The following is a 13,609-nucleotide window of genomic DNA, read 5'->3' on the forward strand; positions in this document are numbered from 1 at the left end:
CTTTATATGAAGAGATGAGCCCTTTGATGCCAGTATGTACTTCAGCACATGGTTATATATAGTCTTCAAGGGCGAGATGTTGACGTCTGGTGGCTGTTTGTGTATTTCAGAAGCTCATAAGTGCGAGTTAAGCTGCCGCTCTAAAGAGACGGGTGAAGTCGTCTTCATGAACCAGGTGATGCATGATGGGACGCGCTGCAGTTACACGGATCCGCTCAGTGTCTGCGCTCGAGGAGAGTGTCTGGTGAGAATCATATGCACATCCCTGCTGAAAAAAACAGCTAAAACCAGCCTAGGCTGGTTGGCTGGTCTTAGCTGGTTTAAGCTGGAAATGGCTGGTTTTAGCTGGTGGTTTCCCAGCCTGACCAGCCTGGCCAGGCTGGAAAAATGGCCAAAACCCCTCTAAAACCAGCCTGCCTCCCAGCTATGACCAGCTAAAACCAGGCTGGTTGACCAGCTAAAACCAGCCAACCAGCCTAGGCTGGTTTTAGCTGGTTTTTTCACCAAGATTCACAGATAAATATAAAGTTCAAAAGAACAGCATTTTTTAAAAATAGAAATCATTTGTAACATTAGAAATGTCTTTAATGTCACTTTTAGCTAATTTAATGCATTCTTGCAGAATTTAAGTATATAGTACATAAAGTATATACACTGCTGCTCAAAAGTTTGGGATCAATAAGATTTTTAATGTTTTTTTTTTTTTTAAAGTATATTATGCTCATCAAAGTTCCATTTGGTCAAAAATACAAAAAATTATTGTAATTCAAAATAAGATTTTTTATTTTAATATACTTTTAAAATAGAATTTATTTCTGTGATGCGAAGGTGAATTTTCATCAGCCATTACTCCAGTCTTCAGTGTCACATGATCCTTCAGAAATCATTCTAATATACTGATTTATTGCTTTTGTTATCAAAGTTGGAAACTGCTTTTTTGGAACCTGTGGTACTTTTTTCAGGATTCTTTGATGAATAAAAAGTTTAAAAGAACAGCATTTATTCAAAATATAAATCTTTTCTAACAATGTAAGTCTTTACTATCACTTTTTATCAATTTAACACACTCTTGCTGAATAAAAGTATTAATTTCTTTCAAAAAGAGGAACAAAAATTACAAACCCCAAACTTTGAACGATATTTGAAATAAATGCTGTTCTTTTTAATGTTTTATTTATTAAAGAATCCTAAAAAAAGTATCACAGGTTGCAAAAAAAAATTAAGCAGCATATTATAATGATTTTTGAAGGATCATGTGACACTGAAGACCGCCGTAATGATGCTGAAAATTCAGCTTTGCATCACAGGAATAAATTATATTTTAAAGTATATTCAAATAGAAAACCACTAAATTAAATTGCATTAAAATTTCACAATAGTACAGTTTTTTTCTGTATTTTTAATCAAATAAACGCAGCTTTGATGAGCAGAAAAGTCTCATTTAAAAAGCATTAAAAATCTTACTGTTCCCCAACTTTTGGGTGGCAGTGTGTGTATTTATATTTATATAAAATACATGACTGCAACAAGTCTATAAATGTTTTTGAACAAACATTAAAACATACTTTACAAATAAATGTAGTCACAGTGATTCAACCTCAGACTGACCACAGAGACACACTATTGATTCAGCTTCACTTCAATGTGTCTGACCTGTTTCTATTAAGTATGAATGATTGAATCCCTCCCGTCTGTCTGTTTTGATCAGCACGTCGGCTGCGATAAGGAGGTGGGTTCGTACAAACAGGAGGATAAATGCGGCGTCTGCGAGGGAGACAATTCGCACTGCCGAACCGTCAAACTCACGCTCACCAAAACCCCGAAGAAGACAGGTACAAACTCACATAGAGAGCAAACACTGGAGATCAGGCAAACCTGGCGAAACCATGTTTCATTATTTACTACAGTAGTGTACATTTCAATTTTTCTCCCTGGCCTAAAAACACACATGCGGCAAACACAAGTCCAATTCATAGTTCACTTTAGTTTCTTTTTCGTTTCTTTTTTTTGAATCCCTGAACTCATGTTCAACTCCTGCTGAGAGCCTGATGTGTCAGAAAATAGCAAGTATTTTGACTAAAGGCATTAGTACAAAGTTTTTTTTACTAACTGAAATAAAATACACTGATAAATATATTGATAAAATATCTAAAATATTTAAAAGTGGTTTCAATCAAACTAAAAATAAAGTATAAATATTAGATAGAAAAATAAACAAAATGAAAATGAGAAATGAAAAAAAAATTAAACGGAGCTAATAAAATTACATAAACTATTAATATATATAAAACAAGTGTAGTTGCACACTTTGTAGTATACAGACTTTAAAGAATGGCAAATAACAATGTTGTTAGCTAAAAATATTACAAATATTTTTATTAAATTCATTAATAAGTTTCATTAATACTGTGTAAAGTTATGAAATTAAAGTTAGTTACCAAAGGAAAATTCACATTTTTCGTTGGTAACTGAAATAAAATATATTGATTAAAAATATTTAGAAGTGGTCTCAATAAAACAAAAAAATAAAGTGTAAATATTAGATGGAAAAGCTTAAACTAAATGAAAATTAAAAATAAATAAAAATAACCCTAACCTCTAAAATAAATTAAAAATAATAAAAAATATTGTATTATATATATAATTAAATAAAATTTAGTTACCTAATTTAAAATTTGTAAAAAAAAAAAAAAAATTTAAAAGTGGTTTCAATAAAACTAATATGTTGTAAATATTAGATTAAAAAAAATTTACTTAAAAAATTAAAAAATACAAATTATTAAATGAAACTAAATTAAATTAATGCTAAAATTAAAAAAAAATATATTAAAAAATTCTAAAAACAAGTGTAGTTCTTATTCCACTCCAAATGTTTTTTTGATCCGATAATGAGAATTTGTGGTAAATTGTGTTTTATTTTTATAAAAAAAAATCGGCCTTCATTTGCTTCATGCATAATATCACTTATGATTTTATGATAAAATATTAGCAAGACCTTTTTCTTTGTGAGGTTCGTAAATTGGTTTATTGAACATGTAAAACACCTCTGGCCAAAAGTAAAGATCAGCAGTGTACTCTCTGTGTGTCATATTTTCTTATCAGGACGAATCTCACAAAAGCAATTTCACTTAGATTTTTTTTTTTTTTTTTGGCACAGTAGTAAGAATTTGTGTGGTAAAATGTGTTTTATTATAATGCAAATAAGTGCAAAATTTTATTTGTGTTAAAATAGGCCTCATTTACTTTATGCAAAATACAGTTTATGATTTTTGCATGAAATCTGATTGAAATATTGGGCTGTTTATTCCTCTGTTCGTTAGGTTTGCTGAAGATGTTTGATATTCCTGCTGGCGCGCGGCACATTGTGATCGAGGAGAATGAAACGTCGCCTCACGTAATTGGTGAGTTTGTACCTTTGCTTCTTTCGGAATCAATGCTTTTCTCCAGCGGCACAAACCCAGGGCAGCCATGCATCCTATTGAGACCAATTACTGCCTTCCCATCATGCTTTGCGTGCCGCTTTATACTCCCCAGCAGCTCCCAGCTTGTCTTAAGCAGGTTTTCTAATGGTTATGTATGTATTTCTTTCTTTTTCTGTTCTTTTCTTTGTTTTGAATCCCTGAGCTCATGTTCAATTCCTGCCGAGAGCCTGGTTTACTAATGTGAAGGGCAAAAGATTTTATTATATAACAATAAAACAATATGCTCATGGTGTTCTCTGTGTTGAGAATAGCATATTACTGTTACTATGTAGTATACTATTGTAGTCTATAGACTTTATAGTATGGTATATAGCAGTATTGTTAATTAAAACAAAAGCTATTAAAACATTTTCATTAATAGAGTGTGAAATAAAACTAAAATAAAATATAAATATTCCATGAATACTAAATAAAAATAGACATTTTGTCTTGTCAACTTGCTGAAATAGAATCGGTTTAAACTGAAGTACTAAATTACTAATATTGAAATAAAAAAAATAATTAAAACTAAATAAAAATTAATTAAAAAAATATATATTTAAAGAAAAAATATATTAAAAAACATAAAAATGGCTAAAAACGTAAAATGTAAAAACAAAGATAATAATAAAAACTAATATAAGATAATATAAGTATTATTAGATAATAAAGATATTTTACAGACAATTGAATTAAACATTTAAAATGGATCATATAAATATGTTATAATGTGGCATACAGTTTAAAACTTATATCATTGTTTAATGCCTGTTAAAATGATTTTCTCTGGTAATAAACAGAATCCCACAGTCGTATTGAACCCATAATATTCCTCTAAAGATGGTTCTTTTCCCTTCTTTCCCTTCTGTCCGTGCTTGTGTTTCTCAGCCGTTAAAAATCAGGTCACTGGCAGTTTCATCTTGAACTCCAAGGGAGAAGAAGTCACATCCAAGACTTTCATTGAGAATGGTTTGGAGTGGGAATATTCAGTGGCAAACGGCAAAGAATCGCTGAAGACCGTCGGGCCGCTGCACGAAGGCATTGTGGTGCTGGTAAGAGCGGCATAACGCTGCTGGAGTCGGATTGAGTTGATTTGGCAGATGCTGAGTTTGAGTTTGTTCTGAACAGGTCGTCCCGCAGGCTGAGGACACCAAGATCAGTCTGAGCTACAAATACATCATACATGAAGATCTTCTGCCGGTCATCACCAACAACAACGTGCTGCTGGCCGAGCTGGACACATACGAGTGGGCACTGAAGAGCTGGTCGCAGTGCTCCAAACCCTGCGGCGGAGGTGTGTGTTATTACAAAAGTTGGGAATAATTAGGAAGTTTCTTCTGCTCACTGAGGCTGCATTTATTTGATCAAAAATACAATGAATACAGTAATATTGTAAAATAATAATTTTCTATTTGAACATATTCTTAAATGTAAATTATTTATGTGATGCAAAGCTTTTAAATGATGAAAAAAGGGAACTGTCCGTTTTTATTTTGTATTCCATGGCAGAAAAGCAGAATTGAAAAAAATATCTAAACTTCAACGTGAACTTACGAGAAAGAAGTCCTCTTCCAGATGTAAATCCACAACTACAAGAAAAAATTCAGAACTTTGAGATATAAACTCAGAACTACAAGAAAAAATTCAGAACTTCGAGATATAAACTCGCAATTACAAGAAAAATCAGAACTTCAAGATACAAACTCGCAGCTATGAGAAAAAAAATCAGAACTTTGAGATATAAACTCACAATTACAAGAAAAATCAGAACTTCAAGATGCAAACTCGCAGCTATGAGAAAAAAAGTCAGAACTTTGAGATATAAACTCACAACTACAAGAAAAAATTCAGAACTTTGAGATATAAACTCACAACTACAAGAAAAAATTCAGAACTTCGAGATATAAAATCACAACTACAAGAAAAAATTCAGAACTTTGAGATATAAACTAAGAACTACAAAAAAAAAATCTGAACTTTGAGATATAAACTCAGAACTACAAAAAAATTCAGAACTTTGAGATATAAACTCGCAATTACAAGAAAAATCAGAACTTCAAGATACAAACTCGCAGCTATGAGAAAAAAAGTCAGAACTTTGAGATGTAAACTCACAACTACAAAAAAATTCTGAACTTTAAGATGTAAACTCACAACTACAAGAAAAAATTCAGAACTTCGAGATATAAAATCACAACTACAAGAAAAATTTCAGAACTTTGAGATATAAACTAAGAACTACAAGAAAAAAATCTGAACTTTGAGATATAAACTCAGAACTACAAAAAAATTCAGAACTTTGAGATATAAACTCGCAATTACAAGAAAAATCAGAACTTCAAGATACAAACTCGCAGCTATGAGAAAAAAAGTCAGAACTTTGAGATAAACTCACAACTACAAGAAAAAATTCAGAACTTTGAGATATAAACTCGCAATTACAAAAATCAGTACTTCAAGATACAAACTCGCAGCTTTGAGAAAAAAAGTCAGAACTTTGAGATGTAAACTCACAACTACAAAAAAATTCTGAACTTTAAGATGTAAACTCACAACTACAAGAAAAATTTCAGAACTTTGAGATATAAACTAAGAACTACAAGAAAAAAATCTGAACTTTGAGATATAATCTCAGAACTACAAGAAAAAATTCAGAACTTCGAGATATAAACTCGCAATTACAAGAAAAATCAGAACTTCAAGATACAAACTCGCAGCTATGAGAAAAAAAGTCAGAACTTTGAGATATAAACTCACAACTACAAGAAAAAAGTCATAACTTCGAGATGTAAACTCGCAATTACAAGAAAAATCTGAACTTCGAGATGCAAACTTGCAGTTACTCAAAAAATAACCATGAGATGTAAACTCACGGCTACAAGAAAAAAAGTCAGAACTTCGAGATATAAACTCACAATTACAAGAAAAATCTGAACTTCGAGATGCAAACTTGCGACTACAAGAAAAAAGTCAGACCTTAGATGTAAACTCGCAGATACAAGAAGATAGTCAGAACTTCACACTGTAAACTCGCAATTGTGCAAAAAAGTCAAAATTAAGAGATGTAAACTTAAGACCTAAAAAGGTCTGAATTGTGAGATGTAATAGAAAGTCACAATCAGGGCTCTGAACCGGTTCAAGGAACGAAAACGAAAAACGAAAACAAATGACATTGAACAGGAACAAAAACAAAATCAATTTTAATCGCTGGCTGTTTCATGTGCAAAGGTATGTTTAGGTTTAAGTTATTGTAGCCTAATTAAAACTTGTAGTTTAAGTAGGCTATAGATTGACTTTTTTTTTAATTATAAAATATTTTGCTGAAGCCCATCCAGTTTTTCCAGTAGCCTGTTTGGTACATTATAATTTAAGTTGTTGATCTGTTGTGTTAAATGTAAAAAAAAAAAATCTGTTGTTGTTTTTTAATGTTACAATGCATTACGTTTTCTTTTACTTTTATGCATTAAATGTAAAATCATAACTATCTGGAGTTCTGTTTTGTTTGAGTGAAAATAGCCTATCATGCAGGATGCGTGTGGTCAGGATGTTAAGCGGATGGTCTTGAAGTGGCTTATTCGCTATAGTATTATCAAACAAGAAAATTGTTTTTTAAAAATTATTATTCCATGGAATGTCTGGATACTGGATTCTGATTGGCTGGCAGGTGTGCAGTAAAACCGTTTAATGCACAGGTAGTTCCAAGTCAGTTTAATCACCGTTCTATATTAATGCGCTGCTTTAATCGATGCACGCAAACACAGAGAGAGAGAGAGAGAGAGATAGAGGTCGGAGATCGCATTCTGTGCTGCGCACATACATAAACTTCTGGTCAGCCTTTGCCTGCGATCCTTATTTAAATAGCCTAGATACTAGATCGCTACATTATATTCCTCAGCAACGGGGCGGTAAAGCTGCTGTTTTTGAATGAATTGTTGTTTGTAGAGAGAGACGCACAGCAGGCAGGCAGGTAACGTTACGCACACACACAACTGTCATCTCTCTTGCCTTCACACTCTCTCTTGGTCGATCGATAATCTACTGAAACAAATGCTATATTTCATTCAAATAAATGTGATTTTAAATGTGATTTTAAAGGATTTAAAATGCACTTCGCGGAGGCAACCACCCTCCGCTTCGCGTCGGGCGGTTATTAGCCTCCACGTCGTGCATTTAAAATCCTTTAACGCACGGCAAACCGTTGATTATCCCTTACTTAGCGCATTTGTAACGAGTTTCCAGGTGAACTCGTTTACTTTCGGTTTTAAAGACAAGAAGTTCAAATGACACGAACACGGAATTTGGTTTAATCATTTGTAAACATAAAGCCAAATATGTTATTAAAAGGCACACACTATCTATCTATCTATCTATCTATCTATCTATCTATCTATCTATCTATCTATCTATCTATCTATCTATCTATCTATCTAACTATCTATCTATCTATCGCGCCGTGTAGTAAAATAACGTTTATTAACCGGTATTTTTTCTAGAAAACCGTTTTCGGAATGTATTGTTTAATGAGGAACGCAAGAACAGAAACGTTATAATATCGATTCTGCTCGGAGTGAACCGAATGGATTTTTTTTTTTTTTTTCGTTTTTAAGCCCTGATCACAATTACCATTTTTATTCCATGGCAGAAACAAATTTCCATACATTTTACTGTATTTTTGATCAAGATAATTAATGCAAAAATTAAAAAAAATTAATTATCCCAAATGTTTGACTGCTTGTGTATAAATCCTAGTATTGTACTATAAGTGCTAATGCAGGCATGTTCCTTAGGTGTCCAGTACACTAAATACGGCTGTCGGAGGAAGAGCGATGGCCGTTTGGTTCACAGGAACTTCTGCGAGGTCAATAAGAAGCCCAAACCCATCCGGAAACGCTGTAACACCAACAGCTGCAGCCAGCCCACGTAAGTCCTGCACCAATATTATAAGCTCACCTGAGACCTGAATGAAGTCTAACCGAGGCGTTTGTGTGTTTAGGTGGGTTGTGGAGGAGTGGGGTCCCTGCAGCAAATCCTGCGGGAAGCTGGGATATCAGACTCGTGTCGTCCAGTGCATGCAGCCGCTCCAGAACGGCACCAACAGATCCGTTCACACCAAATACTGCACTGAGGAGCGTCCCGAGACCCGCAGAGCCTGTAACCCCAGTGCCTGCCCGTCCCAGTGGAGAACTGGAGCCTGGTCACAGGTGAGGCTTTATTCACACCTTATACAAAGGATTTGGTGCCTAAAACACCTTTACACTGCAAAAATGCTTTTCTTACTTATATTTTTTGTCTTGTTTCCAGCCAAAATATCTAAAAATTCTTAAATCAAGAAGGATTTTCTAGACAAGTAAAAAATATTAAGTGCGTCTTTAAGAAAAATAATACCCCATTGGCAGATTATATTGCTTGTTCTAAGCAAAAACTGAAAATATTTTTTAAATGATTCAAAATGAATAGAATAGGTTTAAATTGAAGTACTAAATTACTAATACTGAAATAAAAAAAATAATTTAAACTAAATAGAAATTTTAAAAAAGTTAATTTTGCTAAAACTTTATAGTATGGTATAATTAAACTCATAAATACTCATGTAAAAAATACATGTTTGTTTATTATGTCTAATTTATTACGTTTATTGTATTATTATTCTTATTTTCGGAAACTTTTATACATACATACACACACATGTAAATATATGAAATAGCTTTTGTAATGTATGAATTATATATTATAACAAAATATAAAAATAAAAGCTAATTTGATACATATAAATATAGTGTATGTATATATAATGTATATAAAATAGAATAGATAGATAGATAGATAGATAGATAGATAGATAGATAGATAGATAGATAGATAGATAGATATTTACAAAATGAAGTAATACATTTCATTAATGCACTGTAGTGTGAAATAAAACTAAAATAAAATATAAGTATTACATGAAAACTAAATAAAAATAGAAATTTTGTCTTGACAACTGGAATAGAATAGGTTTAAATTGAAGTACTAAATTACTAATACTGAAATAAAAAAATAATTAAAACTAAATAGAAATTTAGAAATTTGCTAAAACTTTATAATATGGTATATAGCAGTATTGTTAATTAATACAAAAACTATTAAAAACAGTTTAATAAATACATTTCATTAATGCACTATAGTGTGAAATAAAACTAAAATATAAATATTACATGAAAACTAAATAAAAATAAAAATTTTGTCTTGACAACTTAATTAAGATTAATTTATTAAGAAAAGGATTTTTTACACTGCAAAAAAAGCTTTTCTTACTTAGATGTTTGGTCTTGTTTCCAGACAAAATATCTAAAAATTCTTAAATCAATTAAGTGCGTTTTTTCTTGAAACAAGCTAAATAATCTGCCAATGGGGTGAGAAAAATAACCATGTTTTCTGTTTGAAATAAGATTTTTTTTTGCTTACCCCACTGGCAGATTATTTTGCTTGTTCTAAGAAAAAACTCACTTAATTTTGACTTTTGTCTGAAAACAAGAAAATAATTTTAACTTGCCTAGAAAATTCCTTCATTATCTTGAAACAAGACAAAAAATCTAAGTAAGGAAATTAAATAAGTTAATTTAATATTCATTTCTAAAAATATTTTGATTTCTAGTATTTTAATTTTTTAAGTAAGACAAATATAAAATACACATACAAATACAGAACTACTTTAAATAATTTGCATTTAAGATTTATAGTTGAAAAGTTTCGTTCGTTGTTTTTGCAATACATTTCAGTAAATTAAATTCAAATTATTTTAATTGTTAAATGCTAAACAGTTGTGGTTCTACAAGCAAAGATAATTTTAAAGTGGTAATATTTGTTATTATCAGTCCACATTTACCTGTGAGTTAGTATACATTTTCAGAAATGTTTTTTTTCTATTATTGTTTAAGTATGACAAATAATTAATAATTAAACACACAAATACACTACTGATTTAAATTAAATATTTGCAAGATTTGTAATTGTAGTTTCTTTTATGAATATAATCATTTGTAATACATTTGAATAAATTAAATAGAATTAGTTTTAATTGTTAAAGGGTAAATAACCACATTTGTGGTTCAAAATGCAAATGTAACTGTAAAGTGGTAACATTTGTTATTATCATTCCACAGTAAGCTGTGTGTTTAATGTGATCAAGAATGTGTCAGTAAAACACCAATTCAGGTTTCCTCATGCATTCATCTGAATGATCTGTATGTGTAAAAATGTTTGTGTTTCCTCTCTGAATGTGATGTGTTTCCTGTAGTGTTCGGTGAGTTGTGGTGATGGGATCCGGCAGCGGCAGGTCATCTGCAGACCGTCTGAGGGCAGCTCAGGACAGTGTGACGGAGACAAACCTGAATCTGTGTCCATCTGCAAGCTTCCTCCCTGCACAGGTGAAACAAATACTGACTGTCAGCACAAACACGAGAGACGCGATCATTTGAGACGCTGCTCATCAGGTGGAGTTTAATGAGAGCAAGCAGCTCCCGGTTCAGTTTTCTGACTGTAGTGTTGACTCAGTTTATATTTATTTAATTATATATTTTATAATTAAAATATTTTCAGTTAGCTTTTCAGTTTTAAGAAACATACAGTCATTCAGAAATGTGTTTTTGTGTCTTTTTTTGTCCCAGGAGAGCCACCTTTACCCAGTCCCACTAATGATTTACTGGAGAATTTCACCATGATAGAGAAAAAACTACTGGAAAACACTCTGGATAAAGCCTCTAGTAAGTAATTTGTCAATACAGATTAACTGCATTTATTTGACCAAATTTTTGTAGTATTATTATTATTATTATTATAAAATTATTAAAATTAATTATAATTTTTTTTAATTATTCCTGTTTTATTGTGTTTAATTGTTAAATTATTAAATTGTAAATAAAATCTTTTATTAATGTTATTAATTACTGTATATTTAAATTAATGAGTACTCATTAAAATAAAATTAATATGTAATTTATTACATTTATTTTAGTGTATTTTATTTTTCCTGTGTTATTTTATGTGTAACTTTATTAATTATTAAACTAATTTATTATCCTGAAAAATCTTTTATTAATGTTATTAATTACTGTATATTTAAATTTAAAAGAGTGCTTATCAAAATATAATATCATTTATTTTAGTGTATTTTATTAAGTACAGAAACCTGTGAATTATTGTGGAATACAGTGTCCCACAAAACTTCAGCTTTATTGGCTTGATTGAAGTATTGAAGTCATTATTTGGCCAGACTTTCAAAAGTTCAGACATGTTTATATAAAATTTGATTAATATAATTAATATATTAATATATGGAATGTCTTACATTTATTTTATTTTTCCTGTGTTATTTTATGTGTAATTGTATCCATTATTAAATTAATTTATTATACAGAACAATCTTTTATTAATGTTATTAATTACTGTATAATTAAACTCATAAATACTCTTGTAAAAATAAATGTATGTTCATTATGTCTAATTTATTACATTTACTTTATTGTATTTTTAGTATTCCTATTTTCTGAATTTTTTTACATACACACACATGTAATAGCTTTTGTAATGTATGAATCATGTTACAACAAAATATAAAAATAAAAGCCATTTGAAATATATAAATATTGTATATATAATGTATATAAAATACCTTAAAATTGGAGACTAACTGAAAGTATTAGTATTAAAATTTTAGTATTAAATTTACTAAAATTAAAAATGTAAAAATTGGTTCATAATTGTTTTACATTTTATAACAATATATTTATTGTTTCTGTCCTAAAATGTGACCCAGGACCACAAAACCAGTCTTAAGTAGCACATTTGTAGTAATAGCCAAAAATACATTGTGTCAAAATTATACATTTATCTTTAATGCCAATAATCATTAGGATATTAAGTAAAGATCATGTTCCATGAAGATAGTTTGTACATTTCCTACCATAAAAATACAAAACGTAATTTTTGATTAGTAATATGCATTGCTAAGAAATGAATTTAAACAACTTTTCTCAGTATTTAGATTTTTTTGGCCAAATATTGTCCTATCCTAACCAATAAATCAATAGAAAGCTTATTTATTCAGCTTTTAGATGATGTACATATCTCAATTTAAAAAAAATGGACCCTTATGACTGGGTTACAAATGTCTTCTATCCATCTTTCCTAATTGGTTCTCGTCTGTCTCCTCCAGATGAGCCGTGTCTGGGTGATAAGTCCATCTTCTGTCAGATGGAGGTTCTGGCACGCTACTGCTCCATCCCTGGTTATCATAAGCTCTGCTGCGAGTCCTGTAACAGGAAGTCGGGTTTCAGTACGCTTTCTCCAGACGTTCATCCTCCCTTCTCATGGCTTCCGGATTTCACCTTCCCTCCTCTGCTTCAAACCAATCCCGATCCGACGCAGCAGACGCAGACGCAGACGCAGACACACTCTCAGACTCAGACGTCTATACCTCCGTCTACAGCAGCTCCACTCATCCAGACCACTAAAGCAGCTACCAAGAGACCGCGGCCCACTTCCTTGAGCCCGACCGGCGCCACAAGCCCTAAAGCTGCTGAGAGCACATCCTCTTTGGAGTCCGTCACCTCACCTCTACCTCCAGCGGCGGGCGTCACCGCCACACGCCCCACCGCCCAGACGCCCAGCAGGGAATCAGACGGACTCCAGATCCAGAACGCCACTGAGAACTCGCTCGCCACGACCCGCGGAACCAGGGACTCGCCGGTCACATGATCACTAACCAATCAGACAGCAGCTACTGGTTACCTCAGAACGAACCCACGTCACCCACAGGTCCGCTGCACTTCCCACAATCCTCTGTTTCGTGAGCGGAAACGGGAAAGGTGCTGATGAAATGCAGTGGCTTCCGGCTCAATCCGTGTTGTTTTGTGTGTTCAGGACTACTAGATCAGTTTTTAGTGTGTTTGTGGCTGTATTTGCTCATGTAGATCATAGCAGTGTTATTTTTGAGTCTAGCTGCGTACGTTTGCTTTGTAACGCTGATGTGGTTTTGTGATTGATCCTACGAGTTTCACTTTTAAAATCCCCCAATGACCAAGGATGAATAATACATTGATTTCAAAGTACAGTAATTGACATAATTACGCTGTTTCCCCCCTCCCCCCCCAAAAAAAAAATTATTT

At 32.0% G+C, this 13,609-nt stretch overlaps 1 protein-coding gene across 1 annotated transcript in view; it reads left to right on the forward strand.

The window, feature by feature from the left end:
• The window catches only part of LOC141297556 (A disintegrin and metalloproteinase with thrombospondin motifs 14-like), a 37,055-nt gene extending 23,446 nt beyond the window's left edge, over positions 1-13,609 (forward strand). Inside the window, exons 9-18 of the mRNA XM_073827973.1 lie at positions 111-244; positions 1,709-1,832; positions 3,321-3,401; positions 4,350-4,513; positions 4,590-4,755; positions 8,249-8,381; positions 8,455-8,662; positions 10,741-10,870; positions 11,111-11,206; positions 12,658-13,609. Of these exons, the coding sequence (XP_073684074.1) occupies positions 111-244; positions 1,709-1,832; positions 3,321-3,401; positions 4,350-4,513; positions 4,590-4,755; positions 8,249-8,381; positions 8,455-8,662; positions 10,741-10,870; positions 11,111-11,206; positions 12,658-13,199 (1,778 nt within the window). The 3' untranslated portion in view covers positions 13,200-13,609. The remainder of the gene's footprint in view (positions 1-110; positions 245-1,708; positions 1,833-3,320; positions 3,402-4,349; positions 4,514-4,589; positions 4,756-8,248; positions 8,382-8,454; positions 8,663-10,740; positions 10,871-11,110; positions 11,207-12,657) is intronic.

Source organism: Garra rufa, chromosome 22 (genome assembly GCF_049309525.1).
Source record: "Garra rufa chromosome 22, GarRuf1.0, whole genome shotgun sequence".
Lineage (NCBI taxonomy): Eukaryota > Metazoa > Chordata > Actinopteri > Cypriniformes > Cyprinidae > Garra > Garra rufa.